The sequence below is a fragment of the Tribolium castaneum genome, chromosome 9 (assembly GCF_031307605.1).
Source record: "Tribolium castaneum strain GA2 chromosome 9, icTriCast1.1, whole genome shotgun sequence".
Lineage (NCBI taxonomy): Eukaryota > Metazoa > Arthropoda > Insecta > Coleoptera > Tenebrionidae > Tribolium > Tribolium castaneum.
In genome coordinates this window covers 8683090-8705873 of record NC_087402.1, presented here as the reverse complement: position 1 = coordinate 8705873, position 22784 = coordinate 8683090, and the positions used below count along the sequence as shown (strand labels likewise).

The 22784-nt window shown below is 37.6% G+C and overlaps 1 protein-coding gene across 6 annotated transcripts; it reads right to left on the bottom strand.

The window, feature by feature from the left end:
* Positions 1–1465: 1465 nt before the first annotated feature.
* On the bottom strand, positions 1466–22012 carry LOC663634 (uncharacterized protein). 6 transcript variants are annotated; one of them, XM_015979450.2, is made up of 3 exons: positions 16136–16233; positions 16046–16083; positions 1466–3676 (listed from the first exon to the last, which is right to left on the bottom strand). In XM_015979450.2, exon 3 carries the CDS (start codon positions 3645–3647, stop codon positions 2700–2702), a length of 948 nt encoding a protein of 315 aa, XP_015834936.1. In that variant the 5' UTR covers positions 3648–3676; positions 16046–16083; positions 16136–16233; the 3' UTR covers positions 1466–2699. The 6 variants fall into 6 exon arrangements, with proteins under 6 accessions (XP_015834936.1, XP_064214764.1, XP_008192659.1 ...); XM_064358694.1 differs by lacking the exons at positions 16046–16083; positions 16136–16233 and adding an exon at positions 21891–22012; XM_008194437.3 differs by lacking the exons at positions 16046–16083; positions 16136–16233 and adding an exon at positions 21359–21657.
* Positions 22013–22784: the final 772 nt, after the last annotated feature.

Below are 22784 nucleotides of genomic sequence, written 5' to 3'. Positions count from 1 at the left end.
GATTTAGATGATTATGATCATAACGGTCAACTGTGAAATGAATTTTTTAATTCCCATTACAAACAAAGAAAATTATCAATTGTTAATTAACAACCAAATGTACACTTATGTGCATATTTGTAGTAAAAAGTTAGTGCTACCAAACACATTTTCCAAATGAACGTTTTATTTCACTTTGATGACTCTAAACAGTGAAATAATAGGTATTCAGTTAGCGAGTCATTACAGGACACTTTGTTTATATTTTAATAAAAAATACATAAAAAGACAAATGTGATTCCATTAATCGAGCTTAAAACGTAATAAAAAGGATCAAATAGTTTTATCCCTGTGACATTTAAACCGAAAATTTACGTTTCACACATAAGTAATTAAGGGATTTTTTCCAACGAGATACTGACGTGTATCACACGAAAATTTCATCATTTTGAAGAAAATTAATAATTAACTCGATTTTTATAACCACTTTTGTACGTTTGGTATCGATTTTTCTAGCACCAACCATTGTGAAATATTAATTTGGTTCATGATAAATACCCCTAACTCTTTCGGTTTTCGTGTAACAAATTCATTAATTAATTAGTCTCCCATTAACATTTTTGTAACGAAACACAGAAAAGACAAAGAATGACGACTGTAGTGAACATAATTTAGCATGAACACATTGTAAATAAAATATTTCACAAACAGTCGTCTACGGCAAACGCGTCAGAACGGGATAGAAACTGACTAGTAATCCTTTTTATTGCCAATCTAAATCACGTGATTTATTTGAAATTATTGCTGGTGTGTGTACGAGTTGGAATATACACATTTCGATGCCATTAAAGAGGGAGTAAATAAAATGAGTTATGTTAAATATTTCAACTTTACGATAATCATCTGCGACCATATTAATTTTTACGCGGGACATAAATCCTCTCAGAATGAGAAATATTCGCGGAGGGTGGTTGATGTGCTTCTTTTAGAGTTGCGGGGAAATTATAATACTCTAACGGAACAGTCTAGAGTTTGCGACTTCAAGTGTTAATTAATATACGGCCACATGATACCTCTATCCATTAAAATAATAACGCAACGGCCGTTGTTGAATTTTTGACGTCAAAATCGTTTTAGAGTATTTATATTAAAAGCATTGTAGCGAAGATGTTGGCAAAATGAAATCTTTTCCGTTTTCCCCTCTTCGATTTTGTCAGCATAAACGATATTGATTCGGTTAGGGATGTTTGATAGTGAATTTGAGCTTAGTACTTTTACATATGTTCCAAACATTTTACTGCCGAACTGTTTCCATTTGCCGGTCTTTTAGTCACGCAGATGTGGTCTAAATAGAATAAATAAATTGGTTTTGTTAAGATATGAAAGTGCAACGCGGTTATTCATGACTAATCAATTCACATCGCCGGAACAATATGGTGCAACGTTTATCTACAGGAGGAAAAGTGGAAGGTTGATAAAAAAACAGTTGTATTTTTCAGGTACTTTATTGCATTACCTGAAATTTTGATAATGCCTAATGTACATACAATACAATAATAATTCATATGATAATAGTAATAATATTATACAAGAGTGGTAAATCTGCGGTAACACTGTTTTGGTATTCAATAGAAACTTATTTTTCTCCAAAAATTATTGTAACGAGGTTTCTTTTGTTCAATCAGTTCCAACAATAAAACAAGTTGTGTGATAATGGTTTTCCAAATAAATAATGTTATTTGAGTAATTAATTACATAACGAGGAAAATATATAATACATAAATAAACTAACAGAGGATAGTAATTGATAACTACATATGTACACATAAATTGTTACATATAAAAACAAAATATGGCAAAACCCATAACACAAACACTAACTAAATTGCATAAAAAAGTTACAATAATTTTTTCAACGATAATTTGCATGTAAAATATACAAAAATATTCAAGAAAAACGTAAAAAAATAGAATTTAAAACATGATAACCGATTCCGGGATGAGATGGGAGAGTTAAAGCACTGTGCTACGTCAAAAATACGTCTCATTTTGGCAGGTATAAAAAATTCAAAAATGTTATCAAAAATTGTCGTTAATGCCACTTTTCATTATTTTCAAAAATATGTATCTAAACTTCTGCAGCATAGATCATCTGATATGGATATGAAGAAACGGGGACAATATCGCTATTAAAGCCACAAAGACACAAAGTTTCTTTAAATGCTTCTACAAGTGCCAGGAAATTGTAAAGGAGTTTGTGGTAAATAACACCAACAAACTTTTTCAATCTACAAGCATCTTTACAGATAACTCTCATTGTATTATCTAAGTCTATATCGTACAGGCTTTTTAAAATTGATCTAACCTTTAACACATTTTGCTTTAATTGTAATATCACAGATATTTTCGCTCTCTACTCACTAGAACAAAGAAATCAGTAACGCAATAAAACGTTGGAAATAGAAGACGTTAGGAACATAATTCTTTAGTAGCCGTAGAGAGCTAAAAGCATTACAAAATTGAACGTTGAAAAAAATTCAATGTGAAAGTTACGTAATTTAGGCCCCGTGAAAATTTCCGATGGACAGTGACGCCGCTTAGCACCAGGGAGAATGAAAGTTTTCACGGGCGGATGAAACAATTAAGTAAATCATTCACACTATCACATAAATAAAGACGTTATCCAAAAAAATCGTTGCCTAAATACTGTTACTAAACTGCTACGTCTCCAATGATGCAATTAAATTGTGATAAACGTTATTCTGCAGTTCGTTGAACATGGATGCATGTCCGCAACTGTAAGAATTCGAGTCCGTCTCGTTCTGACTTGTATACCTCAGTCGCTCGCTCGGTATATTATTATTAATGAAATTATTTACACTAAAGTCACCGGTTTTATCACACACCACGTCGGCCATACTCGTCTCACTGAAGTCACTTTTAGGCTCGAAATTCTCGTCTACTTTGGCTTTTTTCGGGGAAGGCGCCGCGTCCACCACGTTCACGTCCTCGTCGTCGTCGATGCAAGTCAGCATGCGAGGGGTCGGCGGCATGTAGAACTGCTTCAGCACGTCCTGAACGTCGCAATCTTCCATATCGTCGAACGAGCGCTTCCGCGACGCGAACCGCTCGTTGCTCTCCATCGGCTCCTGCACCAGGTTCGAGCTCAAACTCTGCTCGAGATTGTTCAAGTTCTCCTCAACCAGCTCATTGAACACTTCCATGTTCTTCGCAGTGACGATTTCTTCGGCCAGTTTCGCGTCAAAGTCGTTCTCCACCACAAAATCGACCTGGGGCTCGTCAAAAGTCCCACTGGTCTTGCTCTCGTTCTTGATAAATTCGTTCTTGATGTTGAGGATGTTGTCGTTGTCGTAGCAACGGGGGTAATTGAGCTGCTGCTTCTGGATCTTCTCGTCGCGAGCCTCCTTCTGCAGCCGCTTCATGGTGTTGTTGATCAGGACCGATCGGCAGAGACTCGATTCGGGGTCTTCGATCTTCTTCAGCTTGTTCAAACTTATCTTCAACACTTTCCGACGCTCTTCCTTTTGCCGGTATTTCGCTGATATCATCGATGGCCGATTCTTGGGGGGACAGTAACCGGTGGGGTAGGTGCGTGGAGGGCCGAATATGTCATCGCAGTCGTCGGTCACAGCTGGAGGAGATTTCATTGTGGTAGCCACAGGCTCTGTCTCAGGGACTGCAACAAAGAAAGACATTCAGATTTTTGAAAAGCAAAACGCGACATACAGACACACGAAGTAAGTTTCATCAAACTCAAAAAAACACTCGCCCACTTTGTACACCAACATCTGCTAGATGTTGACGCGTCAAACGACGAATTAGAAATGTTTGGCAAAAAGTCATTAAGTGAGATAATGTTACAACCCCTAATAGTTTTGTTGTGATGAGTCACCCGGAAGATTTTTCCAAAAACAAATACACTTACTTATTCCGGATTGAAAGCGCAAGAGTTCACTACTACCAATAAGATAACGAATGCTTGTTACACTCGTACGTGGTATAACATCTTATTAATAGGAGATAAGATAAGGAGATTAATTTATAGTAAAATGGTTAAAGTGTAATGTACATTTTGCTTTAAACTTGATCGTAAGATCATATTTAGGGACGAGCACTCCGTATTTAAATAAACAAAGACTTGGCTTACAGTCAACTTGTTGTTTTGTTGTTAGCACAAAGAATATTTTTCGGAGAGGTATTTACTAACATTCAAGGCTACTGATTAGTACCAATTTTAATCAGTAGGTGTAAACGTATCAACCAACTAAACGCTTTATAATTTTGCTTTGTCGCGTTAATCATTTGATGTTTAATTTACTAAAGAGTAAACAAAGCGATTTAAAATTTATATATCAAAATTTAAAATATTTGCTGCCACTGTCGCCGTTTCAGCGCTAAAAAATTCAAGTGGTTGAACAAACATGTTAATATATGCACTTATAAACGACTCTGGCCGTGAACTTGCCATCAGATCGTACAACACTCAGATATGTATCATAAAAATCGTATTAACATAATTCGGTATGAAATTGTCACTTTTACGATATCTTCATAATTTAATAATTTGTGTTATCCGATAAAATCATTCACACAACCATTTATTAAAGTGGTGTGGGTAATTCGTACGTTACACGAACCTATAGTTACGTTCCGACACAATTCCCCAGCTAGAAAACCCAATTTTATTAGAAACACAATTAATTATTAACCGGGATCGATTCGATGCAAACCATTTCGGTGGTGGCGATCCCTTTTAATAAATTCATGATTGATCAATAAATATTTTGAATTTATTTGGAAAAAACAGCAGTGGCGCAATAAAATGGTCATGAACTTGCTCGACACGATTTGCAATCCTCACACCACGTCTCTGGAAACTGACATTCTCGCCTATAAAAATCGAGTTAAAACTGTTGCTTTCGACGCCAATATGTGTCTTTCTTCGGCGAGAAATTGGCTGTTTGGTGACGCCATTCCCATTTTTCGTAATTCATTGCCGAAGCATAAATTATTTTTGCAATGTTTTTACTTAATGAAACCTAGAGTACTCTAGCGTTGAAAAAGTGCTGCGGTATCGAGGTCGCGTAACACTTGTATAACTACTTTCGTTTTATACACTTTGATTTTAGCTAAAATTACTTTTAAGTACAATGACAACACTTGGGATATTTGAACGGTTTGAGGCATCTTTCTTATTAGAGAAAACTTTCACTGACACACACCCAAACATTCACCAATCGATTTTCATCGTTGGTTTTGGGTAAGTATGTAGGTTGGTGCAGTTGCAGCTTCTTCCGGTTGATAGTTGAAGGAATAACGCTATCAGGACTCGTTATCTGGGCAAGAAAGGAAAAGTTGATTAAAGCTAATTACAACAGAAACGCGTTATTTATTCATTATTTGTACAAATCGTACAGATCGTTCGTTTGTTGTTGATCTATTAGCATTCTAAAGAACCTTGACGATCTACTACGCGTTCGCTGTCAAGGTTCATAAGGCTAGACATGCGTGCTAATAATATCAATTATAATCGCCTATAAAATTCGTACCACACTAATGATTTACAACGTCCACTTGCAACACAATTAATAGTTTTATTACGTCCCTGCTAAACGCTTAATCCTTCGGAAAAAGTGGGAAGAAAGCAGGATATCAAGACACGCCACTGATTCAGCCTTGAGAAAACTTCTTGAAAATAACTGTATCAACAAAGACACTACAAAGCGGTACGCGGATACTTAACGGTAATTTTACCGAATTTTAGCATTTCCAAACCGTGGAATTACAAATCAAGGATGCCACCATGTAATTGCAGAGGTCACGTTATCAATTGTTGAAATATACAATGTGGTCATTGGCTTCTAATGAGTAATTTTTAATTGTTTGAAGAGTCACGTTTGAGACTCTTCAAGTGTGAATTGCAACGGTAAACCAGGGTTAAATAATAATAACAAGCCATCGTAGCAATTGCGAGAAGGCTAAATTGCCTGGAATTTCTTCAGAACTATCATTAAATGTCGGTGGAAAAAATGTCAAAAATCGTAATCTATTCAGCATTCCGTTTAAAGCAAAACTTTAATCGAGTATTAATTTTACATTTCAGCGTTAATTAAAGATTTTAATTTAAATCCACAAGTTAAATAAAACTGATTAACTAATTTGCACAATAAAGATATGACTTCACGGCTTCGCCACACTTTAAAGCCACTCTAATAAATTTTTGTTTGACCAGATGACCCGCCAAGTATCAATAGAATGCTTCATCGTTGGTCATTTCGAGTATTATCCTGCAGCATTTACTTTGAAATTCTCTTCAGTGGCTTCACCTTGCGATGTCATCCTAAGATCTGCACGATTTTACTGGCAATTTTCATTTCATGGTTGGTTTGCGAAACCTATAAAGTCGGGAAAATGCAGCAGTGTTGTTTAGTTCAACGTTCACCCAATAAGATTTAAATCGTCGAAAGAGAAAAAATCAAAGCGGGGTTAAGCCACTGGTAAATAAAGAAGATAAAAGTGGCAACGGTAAAAATAGACGCGTCAATACGAAATATGGGAAGATTATGAACAGCAGTTGCGGAGATAAACAGTGGGAGATAAAATAATCCAGAGATTAGTGGATCTGGGTGTAAATTCCGCTTTTTCAGTTGACAGTTCTGGAGACATAACGTCTTAATTGGCAATTGCTTGAGAACCGGCGCTGGATTTTTTCCGTTCTTGAGACGTTTCCAGTTGAATTCTTCAATTATGACTTACATTCACTCATTTTGTAATCCGGCTCTTCAAGGGTGAAAGTCAAACACGAGAGAAAGTGCAAAAGAACGTCTCTTTTGTACGTGGCCGCGATGTTAGCTCCTAATTAATTACACAATTACACCATTACTGATATAATCTGGTCTCGATTTACATGGATGCAATTAGAACTGAAACAATGTTTACCTACGTTTGAAAATTTCCTCCGTCGGAGAGAAAAAATTAAACAGTTAATGATGAACCCGATGGTTTCCGACGGGATTAAAATTACTTTATAATTAAATAAGTGACGAAAAGGCGGTGTACGTGACGTCATTACGCAACAAATAATTGCGCCGAGTACTTGGGGGAAGAGAAATGGCCTCGGGAACAATGGGAAAAATCCTTCAATTTGTATTTTTACATGAAAGTCACGCTTTAAATTAACAAATATAAAAAATATAAATCAAGAGGGTTATGGTTCTGCAGCGGGATTCGAGCTCACTCCCTTTCTCTATATCGTCTCTCCCTTCCCTCTTAAATGGGGTTAGGGCGCAAACACAACCTACAATGCTTTTTCCGCTCTTAAACATCATGCGGTAACGATTTTCATTTCACACACGATTTTATCTACGCACTCGATAACCTTTTGTGTTCACACAAACAGTAATCGGCCATGATTGATTAAAATATTATTTTCGTGTTAATTAAACCGTTTATCAACACTGTTATGCTGTATCGAGCGGATTTATGACCGTGCTACACTAATTATGCCAGCCAATGGGACATTTATTCCGATCAATACGACAAAAATTTCGCACAAAAGACGCAATATACACCTATACGATTCAACAAGATGGTGCAAAGTCCTACACATCCTGTTACACACTTTCTACCAATCGATAAACGCCGTAACGAAATATTTCCTCAAAGAGATTAACGTAATAAGAAACTTTTTCAACTTCAAAAGCTTCCAAGATTTATATATCAATATGTCCAAAATCGTTCATTACAGAATTTAGAAAAACTCGCTCAGACCCAATTACATAACGAGCTCTCAATAAAACCATTGAACTGAAAACTGAAGGACTTTATTTTTTGTGCACCCTTTTAAAATTAATTTCTCTGGCCATTAGGAGTCATTTGCCCAAGTAGTAGTATATGACTTAAATTTTCCGCAGAGATACTCTAATCTGAAACTTCCAAAATGATGTATTGCTCAAAGTTTTTCCTCGAGTATCACTTCTTATTCTTACAAAAGGTAAACAAACCTACTTTTTCATACTTTACGAGGCCAAGTTAATAGGGTCCTTAATTGTAATTGTAAATTATTTCTTACAAAAATAACGTAATAGGAGAAACGGTTGTGTAAGACGAATTGTTATTCTGCTCTCAAATTAGTAGTACAAAAAGCTAGTGTTACTTAGTTTTACGTATTAAATGCTATAGACTTTTACAGCGTGCCAATCACAACAAAAAACCGACTAATTAAACTAAATGATGCCCAAATGCGTCAAGTTGTTCAAATAAGGTTTACTTTTTTTAAAGACATTACAGTAAACTATTACTTACCACACCATCATTTAAAAATCATTAGTTCACGTGTCTATGTGCCATATAATTAATTTGGTCATTAGTCTTTACGAAATATGCAAAAGCGCTATTGTTTGTCACTGGCTGAAACAATGGTAAAAAGCAATCAAAATTATTTCAGTATTTGCGTGTCTCTAAACGCTATAAATTAGCATTAAATAGTTGTGGTATTGAACTTGATTATTTGTTGTTTGGGATTACAGTTAATCTCCACTAGTTGTGTTATAATATAAATTGTGTTATTACTGGCATAAGCTAAACCTGTATGTTCTTGGGTCGCCGTCACGTAACGCAAACCTTACAATTATCAGTCGAGCATTGTTTGCACTTGATAATAATTCACTCGCAATTGACACTTAACTAATCCAGTGCCTCCGGATCGATTTTTGGGCCCGAATTTTTAGCAGTGGTCCCTCAAGCCGTTTAGATAAGATCGACACGTCGCTGTTCTTCTCCACGGCTCGAAAATTCCCAACATTTCTTGGCTATTTTGAGGGCTACTGCACGAAACCGATGCAAGTGTTGATGTTATACATATGGTTATGTAACGTCATGATTTATACATCGGTGTAATTGATTGCTATGCGGGTGGCGCGACCAAAAAAACTTTCCTTTCTTGCACAAATATTGAATGAAAGATAGGATCGCCAATAACGTGTCAAGGATGACACAGAAATGACGACAACCAGTTCATATCCGTAACAAGTGTGTCAAAAACTCTGACCCGGCCTGCACAACAATGCGTGAAAAACGATCAAATAAAACGGAAATTACTTACTCGATACCGACGCAATTTATATGCTTATCTACTTCGTTGCGCCATCGCACGTAAACGACTTTCAGAGGCGACGCTTTTGCCCGCTTCTGCGGGCTTCCCCGAACCGCCGACGCCCTTGTCCACTCTCACTCTACTTGATTCAAGGCGATAAACAAATTAACCTTGCCTAGTCCCTTGACTTATTTCGCATCTTCAAAATTCCTATGTTTTGTGATTAATAGTGAAAATTTCATTCGCCCAATTAGCATAAAAAAAAAGTCACTTGGAAGTAAGGTAGAATTGCCGGAGTGAAAGTACGCTGAAGGAGTGTAATTTCGAAGACGGCTCTTTAGTTGAAAAAATGAAACTTGGATAATTTTACCACACGGTTATCGGTAATCGTGAACAAAATATGAACGTGAGTGATTGTTACTTTCCCAACAATGTGGCAACGCAAAAATTCGTCCATTTGAACGGTTTATTACCCCTTCAAGGGATTAATAATTACAAAGCGAAAATATTTTTGTTGGAATTTGGTTGATGATAGCAGACTTTTCGTCGTTAACAAGTCCAAGGCTCCAATTGTAGTCGCTTTATGTAGGTTATCATATCGATTTAAAAACTGTCTCTAGTACGATGCAACGTTGAAAGGCTGCAATTAATCTCTTGTCAAAGTTTTCTGGTAGGCGGGTTTTTGTACAGAAAGTGTATTCAACTTCAATTACGACGAGAACAAAAGTTTTCAGTGGTTAGATATTTACCAGTTACAACCCGATTGAAAATTTTGATGGTATTAAAGTGTTTGTAGTAATGTCTGGCGTGTTTGAAACGGATATTTCAGGCGTGTATTATTTTCATGGATTGTACCGAATGCATCATTGTATTTCGCTGAATGTTAAATTTATTGACATTATTGGCGAAACGTCAATACGGAAAATATGAAATACGTTATGTTTCTAAAATGGCCATTTCAATGAATTTTAATTCGGTTTGAAAACTACACCATAAAATAAATAAAAGACGTGTTGTATTTTTTAAGTAATGGAGTAGAGCTTTCCGCAGGGGCACATTAATCACGGCGATGAGGAAAACATTGCAATTAAGACAAGCGTAAAAATGAAGCGATAGTGTTATCACGTCCATCAGAGCGTAAGTTCGCCATTAGCCAAATAGACCCCGAATTATTTATAATTAATTTGGGGCGTATGGTTAATAATTGCGCCGGGCGATGAATATTCATGTCTGGCGAATTTTTTATGTATACACAGTGATAAAAGAATAAAATTGAATATAAACCGCGCGAATTTATCACAATTTTGAGTGTGTTTGGGAACCCAGCCAATAAATCAAGTGTCTCGACTTGTTTAACTAAAAGCTCGTAAAATATAGTGAGGTTAAATGGAAAACTCGGTGTGTTTGAGAGTCGGCTACGATTAGCTCCGGCTTATAACAGAAACACCCAAAACCCCTAAATGCTAGGAATTTATCTCCGCTAAAAACAAGACGCCGGAAATCGTTTGAACTTTCCTAGGCGAGGACTGTAATGATATTTATACTCGTCCTGATTAGAACCGGGTGGAAAAATTTTAATTTTCAGCCCCGAAGGGGTCCCGAGAAACGGATAAATTCATTCAGCGCTGCCGCACTCACCCTCTTCCACATGCATTAGAGTAAGTTGGAGTGACGCCGGGGGAGAATGCAAATTTTATTGTGTTCAGGTGTTATTCCGAATTTGTCGCGCCAAAAATTTAATTAATTTCCGATTCATGCGCATCTTTTGCTCTAAATCAAACCGAACGCCAAAAGATTACCATCTATTTACATGGGAAAACTTGGAAATAATGTTGACAATCAAAAACATATCGTGACTCGCGCCGAAGCACGCGATCCTGCTGCAGTCTTTCAGGAGGGTATCATGAAAATTTAATTCACTCAAGCCAATTTCGTTAATTCGCATTAAACGAAACTAATTGGGGGATCACGGCACCTATTGACTCCTTCAACGATATTTTCGCAAAACATGACCCACAACTCGATTATTTAATAAGATCAATAATAAACGAGATGGGCCATTGTTGCAACACAAAGCCTTTTAACTCGGCTAAAAAGGTAGTTGTTTACTCTAAACATTTCCCACAACTCGCACTCGATTTTTAAGCATACCTACAATCCAAAACGCCTGTTTTTTGAACGAATGTCTTAATAGGCGTAACGCCCGGTTGTAAATCTTCGAAACCTTCTTGTTTACCTGCTTTTCAGTGTGTTAAACGGACCTGATTATGCCGAAAACATGATCGTGTAAATTTGTATTGATCACGGCAATAGCGGCTCATTATGGCCCAAATCTCCGCCACTGAATTATTGATTGCGATCGGGGATATCACCTGAAATTCATTTAAACTGGCGGCGTAAAAATCGGGTTTATTACGGATAAACGGATTACATAAACAATAACTTTTTTGCATTGAATGGTGAAAAAAATTAAAGCGCTGCTTTGAAATAGAGAGTCTCCTGCAAGGTTTTCACACATCATTGTTACATCAGTGAAAGTCGGAATATTTATCGAATCCACGAGGCTTATCGATCACGGTGAAAACTCACCCTGACCTTCCTCAAGAGATCTTCCAAGGTCGGTTGGTCGTTTCGGCCTTCATCCGGGTCTTTTCAAATTTCTATAACTTGTTTACCTACTCCGGTTTCCTTTCACTCGTCAATATTTACACGCTTTTCGCTATTTGGAGACACAAACCGCAGAATTGCACGATAATAGTTAAATATTTTAAGAGTGGCGGCTGCCGAAAAATTCAAACATAAATTTCATCTTGATTTTATTTTCCGTCGAGCTCCTCTTTGTTTGGATGCGGCATACTTCGTCGGCGAACTCCATTTTATATGTTTTATTTTCATCACAATCTCGGTTTACGCCACAAATAAAAACACGTCAAACATTATCTACTCTATGAACTTATTCCACCACATATCAATGTTTTCGACGAGATTATTGGCACATCCTCGAGGAAAAAGGCTATCAAACTTTTACGCTCAAATTTTAAAATTGAACAGCCAGGTACAGCCTTGAGGAGCTGGCATTTGTAATTCGACTTGTGACGCAACGACACACCTCTCAAACAGGTGATACATAAATCGACAAGAAATCTCAAAAATTATTTTTGGTTTTCGAAATAACACGGTTTACATTCACAAAAGAGTAAAGTTCAAGAAGGAAAAATACGTGGATGGCTTTGTAGTGGGTTTACGAAAATATTTATGTGTACCAGTTCAAGAAGCTTAGCTCCTTGCGGTGGCTTTAAAAAACAAACATGAGCTAACTCCTTAAGCAGAGAGGTACTTGAAACATAAAATTATAAACTATAGGTCAGAAGTTAAATAAATCACAACCGGACTGGGGTTTGCCAAAAACAACTACTTTGAACATTGTTACGACCACCAAAAACCAAAAAATTAATTTTATCAAACTGGTAGGTGTTTATTGACAACTGCCTATTGTTTGCATAACCAGAAATGTTTGTGTTTATTATCAATTTTATCATCATTTACGCAGAATAACTGGATATACCTACTTAATTAAACATATAGCAGGAAAAAGGGAATACCATAATCTATCGCCAAACACACTAAATATGATTAAGCCGATGTGTCCTCATCACTTCTTTGGGATTTTATTGTGTGTCACAACAAATAAAAATTCGAATAAAATAAAATTTTACAAAGACAAATCGTTTGAATACGAACAAAGGTAAGAACAAATATTAGTCGCATATAGGTGAATGCTTTGTTGGGCAATATTTATCAGTTATCAGTTATCACTTCCGTAGTGATACGGGAAAAGCTGGTTTTAATTGAATCCCATATTTGGGAATTTTGTCGATTTTTAAGCGGCTCACATACGAGCGGAGCAGCGACGAATGTCAATATCGCGTGAGTTGGCGGAAATTTCCACAACAAAGACATCGCGAAGAGGTGAAATACTGCAATAAATCTCCAGGATGAGTGTTGAGGGTTGTCCCTGAAGCCTGGCTGTAACTCTGACCAAGCACGCTTAAAGTCCGAAATAGTTTTTGATTTTGGTTGTAGTAGTGTTGCAGTGCGGTTACGCCATGACTCGCTTATGCGGTAAATCTGTGTAATTGTCGAAGTTACGCCATCGGATTAAGTCATGGTGTGTTTGGAGGCCGTTGTGTTGTTTTTCATAAGTTATTAGCGAAAACCGGCAAATATTAATTGACTTCCTGTCTGCAAAACGGCAAATCTAACCGGCGACAAGGCGACGATCGCCGTAATACGTCACGACGACTCAGTCTATAAGTAAATGACGTCCCGAAGTGGGTCAGTGGGACACAACGTTGAGCAATTTTATTAGAAGACATGGAAGGAGCATGAGCCAAGTGAAAACTTGCTGAAAATCGGAATGACGGAACGCTTGCACCGTTATTATGGCGAGATATACGCACGTAATGAATCTGGTCTACAATAAACGACTTCCGTTTTACTGTTGTCTCACTTTATATCCTCACTTTACAGCGGTTTATCGTTTTATAATGTATAACAGTTGCTGGATGGAGACTGCAGGTTCAGATCGCGCTGACACCAAATCCGAAAAGACGTTTGTAAACAATTAGACATTTATGGAAATTGGCCACGAACAATAGGGACATTCACTCTTCGAGTTTGTCGCTTTGTATGGTGAAAGAGCTGCTTTTACGTGAGCTGATGGATAACAATCAATCAACGGCGACGTCATTGTAATGAGATAATCGTAATGAGAGATTCGCGTAAATTGATAGTCCACATATCAAGAAATTAACTTGCAAATGCAGACGAACCTTTCCGATGGGAACAAACAAAAAAACTATCGATAGAAATCAAACACTGAACCATAAAATTGAAAATTCGCAAAAAACGCATTTTTGATGCTTTACAAGTAATGAAAAATGGCGGACGCATAATCCGATTCACCATGTTATTGCATATAAAACCCAACTACATAATTATAATAGATGGTAAATTAAATGAAAATTGCACGGAAAATCTTCACTGCCGAGAAGCCCATAAAGTGGTTATGGCAGATTTTGCAAAATAAGGCATTTAATTACCAGTTATCTTATTAGATCGCGGTGTGAGACCTATTTAGATTTTTGCCGTAGAGCGACTTTCATTAAAAACTGTTCGTAAAGATAGTAACTAATTCTGAAAAATCAACGAATTTGTGTTCACTTAACAAATAAACGATCGTGTAATTCCATGCTTTTGAAACTTTTAATCAAAAACTTGATCTGTAGTATTATTCGCTCGGTGAGTACGAATTATCTAATTTCTTAGAGATATGATCAATAGAATAAAACAGTCATGTCCTCGACAGAAACTGCTGCTGTCTACACTTATCCTGCTGTTGGCCTGAACAGGGAATAGTTGCTCCGATATGAATTTCTTTTCTCTTATTAGCATCACTTTCAATAACTTTCATTGTTACAGAATTATCAGTTTATCACCGTCCTAGTTCCCACCCTATTAACGAGGCTAAAAAGCAGTCAAATTAAAAAAATTTAAATGTCTCTAGAGGAAGCGTCTAATTCCCATCACGGTAAATGTAACTGTAATGCGCAAACAAGAATTTGGCCAGTCAGTCTAGCGTGAATGAATTGTGAAACGCACTACAGCCTTACCGGAGTGAGAATCACAAAGTTAATCTTGCTTTCTCGAAGACAATTAATTTTTAAAGGGTAAACTCGTATGAGAGCGGCTTCCCGTTAAATAATTAAACGGCGGCCGAAGTAGTTCGGCTTGCCGTCGCAGGAATGTCGCCGGTAAAAAGTGAATGATCACAAACGGTTATTTCGGGGCCCCGTTCAAGTTTGCGACCCCGTTAACAAGACGGTAAAGTGGGCCGCTTCTCGGACGCATGCGTCCTAAGTGAAAGTCCGAGATTAGCTAACGCACTTCTCCAACTCCGTTCTTCTATTATATAAACATATCGATACCTGTGTGCTGGAAATGTGGCTGCCACCCACGCGTTCTTTGAGACTTGTCGCCGCGATATAATTACCGCCGAGAGAGATGGACCCCCATCCTTGCGCTGAGCAACCTTTGCCGTTATTATGTGTAACAAGGTGAATTGTATTTGATCAGCGCCGACCTCGCTGCGAGAATCAAGCTAATAGTTGCACTTTAAAGGCGTTGGTTGACGACGCAAGAGATGCAAGGACGGCGCCGCGACGCTCACGTCAAAATAGAACGCCACTCGCCGGCCTCGATTTAACGCGGAATTGGTCAATAAATAAGATTTTCATGTGCGGACCCGCATCCAGCGTTCCGAGGGACACTGGCTGGGCCAAAATTTTGCAAGCGATGGCGACGTTTGCACCTCTTTTCTGCTTTATTTTTACGTCTAACTGAGCATTTTCCTTGTTCACGGCCGAAGAAATCTTCTCTAACCTCGCCGTAAAGTTTAAAATAACAAACTTGTTTTGACATATCAGTTTTATTGCAAGTGTGTTCTTAAAAATAGCTCGGCCCCCGTCAAGAATCCCGCTGATTTCCCATTCTGCTTTAATTACTTATGGTGTAACGAGTAAGTGAAGAGTCTCTTGTGGCCCTAGGGGCGTCGATATATCAGCGGTGTAAACGTATGGAACGGAAATACCCCGAGAATACCATATTTAGGACGTGTTTGATTTGTCGTCATCGGATGAAGCCCCAGAGCATTCGTCTATGTCAGGATAATTGCGCATCAGTGCCAATAAACTTAGTGCTTTCGTTTAATTACATTTTGCACTTAATTTAGAATAAGTAAATGAATTTAATGAAATAATCGATGCGGCATGCACAACAATCTGGTTGTAATTTATAAAAGCGTAGAAAGTGATAAAGCTGATAAGAAGTGTTCTTTATGTACCGGAATAAGGCGTTTTGTGTGTACCTAGTCCGACTAATTAAGAAAATTACCTTGAAAACAACCACGGAATTATGTGGGATGGCCTTACCTAGAACAAAAATACCTCACTCAGATAATCGCTGAATTTAACCGAATTGTACCTTTGTTGTACATTTGGAAGCGGGATTAATGAAGTATTGTTAAAATATTTGTGTTCAGTGGCAAAATCTACAGAGAACTGACCGTCCTCTTGTTACATTATCTTATCTCCGAATGAGATAAAGTGTGACGTTAACAAAATTATTTTTCTCCTCTCCAAAAGTCATTAACCCAAAAATGCCAAATCCAAAATCCAGCCCCGGCTTACACAATTGATTACACCCCCCTATCCAACAGGAAAATAGGATATACCTACACAGAGTGGGTTTAGTTACAGGAAGCAGGCCCGTGATCAAGTGATAAACTTATTGATTGGTGATAATAAATTTTTATGGCGGTGTTAATTCGACTCGACTAAGGCCACATAAAATCCAACATTGTCTGTTTTTAGGTCGCCACAAAACATAATAATCACGTAACGAAACGGCTCACAAATTTCCATATTCTTTCAGTGACAATAAATCTGGACAAACGAGTGGACTGTCTTGACTCTAGATGCACCACGATAACACACGTGACTCATAAAGATGCATTGTAATCGTATACAAAGAAACGCATAACACGCATTAATCTTCTAAACTGCTCTACTCCTAGAACTGGACGCGTCTCACCTGAAAAATCGGGCCAAAATCGCGCTTCCGCGAATAATTCGTGTCGAGTGACCGCAAGGCCGGTTATTGTTTTAGTCGAGGACTTTTGTAATTAGTTCTTGGTCGAAATTCGGCAAGCAAGCGGAAAAATCGATGTTTTCCCTCACATGTTTGCAGTTTCTTCAGCGTATTAAATTACACGCTGAAAGTGTTTAATTATATCGATACGGTGAGTGGCTCGCGGAGCACAGGCCGGCCACCACAATGCCCATAACAGTGTTTACAATAAACAGAAACTCATAATCTCGCTCAAAATTAGGTGCAATTACATCAAGCGATGATGATGCCGCCGATGATCACTTTGCAGATGAAACACGTAACGTGCGAAAGAGTGATGCAGGCCCGAAACGTGACGTAATTCAAGGATTATTACTGCACATTTTAAGGACATTGCGAATTTTTTGCCTTGGAATAACAAGACCGTGTTTGCTGAATAACAGAAGTCACACCTCCAATTCAAACTCAATAGAAAAGTTTCGCCGATGCGAGTTGGAAGACCTACTTGAGAATTTGTGGCTACATAATGTGTTTCAATTTAACAATTCGGAATTTATCAACGCTTTCATTGCGCGGAGAAATCGACTACCGTTATTGCTATTGCCAAGTGCAGGAAGTTCAACTGATTTTACAAGTGTCCGAACTCAATTACACCCAACAAACCGCATTTGCTGATTACTTATTTTCTGACAGTTAATAATGAAATCTGAAATTTTCATAATCGAGGACACTGTGACTCATCCATACAATCACCTGAATAATCTAATTTAAGCAACATTTTACAATTGTTCGAACTCGGTTTAAAATTAAGTCGTGACGAAAGTTGGTCGAAGTTCAAAGAAACTTAAATAAAACTTCACAAGAAATGGTTAAGTGCAGTGTGACACATCAAGGGATCGAAATTATAATTTTGGATAGACTACAATGAACCAACGTCAACATTTTCAGACTCGCAGTTTCTATTATATTCAGTTAATGCTCTGTTGTACACGCTGAAAACAGAAATGCGCATTCAATCCAAATTGAAATAAGTCGAAAGAACTTATTTTTTACTGCGTGCCAGTTTAATTTATCCCCGTGTTTTGAGCACAATTAAAAACAATATTCTGGCAATAGTTTTCGAAAAGTTTCGCAACAAAACCAAAAATATTTGCCGACGAGATCATCAAATATTTAAAATTGAAAGTTTCATGAATGCCTGTGCAATGTAATAATGAAATGAGTGCAAGGCATGTACTAAGTAAATGTCGCTTCAAGTTCAATTAGACTGAATATCGCAAGAACAAAGCACTGTTATTAAATTAACTTCAGTTTTCACAACTATAACTTAATTTCCAGTTCTCCCGAATGCGAATTCCGTCGTAATAAGGTGATCAATTCTAAAGTCAAAATCCGTAAAAGAAACAACGAGTATTTGTTGTGTGTATGCAGGTCCTTTTTTCATTTCATCTTATTAACTAGAAAATGCTTCTGCTTGCAACAGGTCTCGTGTATAATTTACAGTGTAAACGCCGGTATGCATGTATGGTAAAATTTATGGTAAAACGCAACGAACGGTTAACAGCGGCTCTCAACTTGAAGAAACCGACTCTCAGACTGGCTCTAATCACAAGGAACTGTAACACAAATCTCGTGCTAATAGTTGAAACAATTAACATAATTTTAATAAGGTAATTGGGATAAATAAAGCTCGCTTTGACCGGCGACTCAAACGTCTAATTTTATTTAGTGCGGTGAATGAACGGCAAAAGTATAATAAAAGAGACGAAGTCCCTACAAAGTAGCTTGAAAAATTCAGGTAGGCAAGCTGTAAATTCTCTATACAATTCCATTTTGTCGAGGTTGAGCAAGTTCAGGATCTATCCACATCATAGCAAAGCCTACCTACGCCGTGTTTCACTAATTCACTTATTGTGGATTTAAACAATTCTTATCAGGTAACAAGGTCGCAAATGTGATAAGCGTGACTCCAAGCTGACTGAGATATGTAGTTTAAAAATGTTATCAATGCAATCTTGTGTTTCCGTTTAGTTTTCGAACGTAATTGTGATAAAAATACGCCCAGCTATCATGAAAAAGACATAATTATTCGGAGAGGCTATTTGGACAGGGTCCAAAGTGCAGCGCTACAACAACAGACTTGTATCGATTTATTTGCAATTTTTCGAAAAAAGTGAATCCATTAACATGAGAAACCAGCTAACTGTAAAGTTTATTGTGCTGTAATTTTACTGTTAGTCGTATGAGATTTTTGTGCAATTCGTTGGGATCAATATGGTGCATATGAGCGATCACACCCTTAAATTTTAGCTAAGCCGGTCTGATTCCCCTCAACTAGACTATTGAACCCCGGCGCGTCTCATATGACGTTCCCTCTTCGAACACACGTGTTTACATATGACATAAAGTTCTGGTTGTCTCACATTTTTAAGACACTCTCGAGATAAGCATAAAATAAACTTCTTTATCCTCCGTGTAAAGTCGCTTAACCGAATCCTTTTTTCGAGGAATGATCAGGTGAAAAGGTGTCGCGCGTAATAAACAAATTGATGTCTTTCTTTATTTATTATGTAAAAAGAGCAAAAGTGCTGGAAACGAGGAAGACATAACAGACAAAAATCTCCAATTTCGTTGAGAACTTTCTGAATATTTAAAGAGGAGAAAACCCACTAATTTGTTCTGCATGAAAGTTGAACTTCTGCCTGACATTATTGCTTTGGAACACTGCCAACTTGACGAAATTAAAACAATAGCTTACACACATATTAGTCAGGCAGCATTCTTATCGACTGAATTATTGTTTACAAATAATGCTCACGTCTGATTACTGATTCTAATGAAACTCCAGGACGACATACGACGGAAAAACTCATTTCAAAGTTAAATTTCCGACTGGACGATAACGCCGGGTCTTTTCAACAAACAGTGTCACGTGTGATTTGCATTCGTCCAATTATACGTCGTTAATCGTGCATTTTTATCTGGGACAGCCTGCGATAGCGTGATACACACTTCCCTTCGATGCAGCGATGATTTCGAGTCTAACAAGTTTGAGAAAATTTTCCAAACTCGCTTTTTTGGAAAAGGAGTGAATTTTTTTCTCCGAAATTTTGGTGCATGTGTTTCGTAAACTCGGCATGTTCTCGCGGCATTTTCGCCGGAGCGCTGTAAACGGAACTGATAGAGGTCACTGTAATTATTCACTTAACGCTTAACGGCGTTACTCAGCTGGTTAAGCAGCTACTGCGGTGCATTTTGACGAGGTAATTCGCAACGAAAAACAAATTTGGTCCGGAGTTATCTCCCCTAGATGCACAGGTGTGCGGTGCGTGTGAACTTGCTGCTCAGGTGACCCCTATGGAAAAATAGTTAAGCCCTCTCCCCCTTTATGCAAAACTCCCGATCGGCTTCTCCTCGAGGGTGACTCCGAATATAATAAGCATCACGAGTTGACCCAATGGCTATCGGTAAACATCGATAACAAACATTGATGTGTTTTCCTGTAGCGTTTACAAATTATTTGCACGTAGAGCGTATCATTGCGGTGGAATCCAAATTTGATTTAATAACGTGGAAAAGGGAATTAATCGAAGTGAAATCGTCACGGTCCGGGGCGGAGCGAGAATCGTTTAGAGAGCCGAATTATAAAGGGCTATCGGACCAATTTACATTTACCCCTGTTTTGGGTCACCCTCAAATGCAGTTCGAATCTATTATCGCACCGTTTATCGGATTGACACGACGAAAAATTCCTTCCCGGTAAACAAATAAATACAGATAAGGATCTTTTGAGATTCTCGGCTCACTTGTGTGTGTACCCAGTGGTGTCACTTTCAATTAACCTCGAAAATGCGATATTGTTGAGTTTTCTAGTTCCTTGAAGCCTCTGACGTGATTAAATTTTGTTGTAATTCACTTTTAATACGTCAGAGTTGTAATTATCGCGTTAGCGCGCAATGACAGTGTTTAAAAAATCCCCATCAATCATGGAACAAATGGAGTAGTAAAGTTTGAAGTGACGTAAGATAGTGGAAAAAAGGAATTTGCGGAAACGGGGATTTTCCCGTTTAAGCTCCTTGTATAAATAATAAAAGTTAATATTTCTCCCTCTTGTCCGGGTGATAGGAACAAAAAGCATTAAAGAAATCAGTTTTCGAATAGAATGTAAACGACCTTGTTATCTGTAATCGACATATCGAATCGCGTTTCACACACACATACACACAAAGAAATACATATTTGCTTACGCAACAAAAGTGAACAGAATTAATAAAATGCGAAGTTGGGCTACTTGGGGATTACGGGTCAGTTACAGTAAGTAGCGTCCGTCCGGACTGCAAGTAGCGAAATCTATTACCGTTATGAAAAAGCGAGTATGGTCGCAACAATGAAAAGACTCAATTATGCATAATCGACGAGTGCAAATAGTAATTAAGTCAGAATTAATTTACACACTTTTTTATTAAATTCATTTGAATGAAACTTATCGTGCAAAAAAGAATTAAAATGTGAAAGCGGTGCGCGCTTAAATTTGCTCATTCCGGGGAAATTCGTCGGGAAAAATGATGAAAACATTACCTTGATTGCGGGTTCCCGAGTCGATGTAAAGATAATCCAGGTTAAGGGTCGCGATAGTTCAGTCAAACCACTAATTAATACTATCGAATATCATCATAAACTTTTGCATTGGTCACTGCCACCGCACGCAAAAAATAAAAAATGAAAAAAAATCCCCTTTTATCCACTACATTAAAAATGTCAAGGTGTTCACAAATTTCCAAAGAGGTGACACATAAAAGTTGGGCGCACTCTACGTGTACTATAGTACGATGTCCTGCCGTCAAGAACTTGGATAGTACTGCCTTGCGCGCACCATTCCAATAGCTTTCGAGCTTCAAAGGAACGCAGTATAGATACAGACTTAATATTCAATATCCGAAAGGCCGTGGATAAAAGTTTGTTGCGATCAAAACTGCTTTCCGCAGGAGAGACGTGTGGTGGAAGGCAAGTTTGAGCACTAATTTCTGGGCACGTGGACGTTCCTAAAGGCTCTTTCCGATCTCGAATCAATCTTTTACTCCTTTTCAACAGTATTAAGTGGAAAACTCACCGTTTGAGACAGATTTTTAGACAGATTATTATGTTTTATGTGCGCACTGAATTTTTTTCACCTCATAAACATACCACACGAATTTCATCGATCCCGCACTTAATTACACCATTACTCGACCGAACGCACTCTTAATTACACTATTACTCTATCGAACACTCGAATACGTCACAAAAGATGCGTGCACGTCTGGTTAGCTCTTTATTCCACTCGACTCTACATATATCACCAAATTCAAATTAAAACACCTCCGCTAAAATGGATTTTAAAAATAATCGCCTTTTTTAAGGCCGAAAAAACGCTTTTCCCTCTGACGTCATTTGGCGCCGTCACGTGACCACGGTGGGCGTCCTTTGATGGATCATATCGCCCCCAATGGTTTAAGACATTTTCGACGATTAACTACATTTTATCTTGCATTTTACAACACGTGCACCGAAAATGTCAAATGGCGATATTTAAAAGCTTAAAACACAACTACATACTCCTTTTATCACTTTCTGAGTAATCTGAGATTTATTTACTTACCCACTAATTAATTACAAATAAGCAATAAATATCAATTATTTGTTACAATGCTTTAATTTAAATTTGAAATTGATAAACATGGCTCAAGGTGTGTAATTTCTAAAAATAAGTCGTATTGCTCTACAGGCAGTGCTTGTCGGTTCAATTAGCAACAAATTAACACAAATAGTAACAAGCTTTGACAGCTTTTGATTTATCTTTGACTGAAACAAAAAAAAATAGTTCAAGTATTTAATCAGGATTCAAGTGTAATTACTTCTAACCTATGTTTCCTAATTTTAACTCTCTGTACACCTATTTTACTTACCAGAATCCCATACAGACTTTATTTAACCAAAAAATTATCAAAAATTGACCAGACCTGAC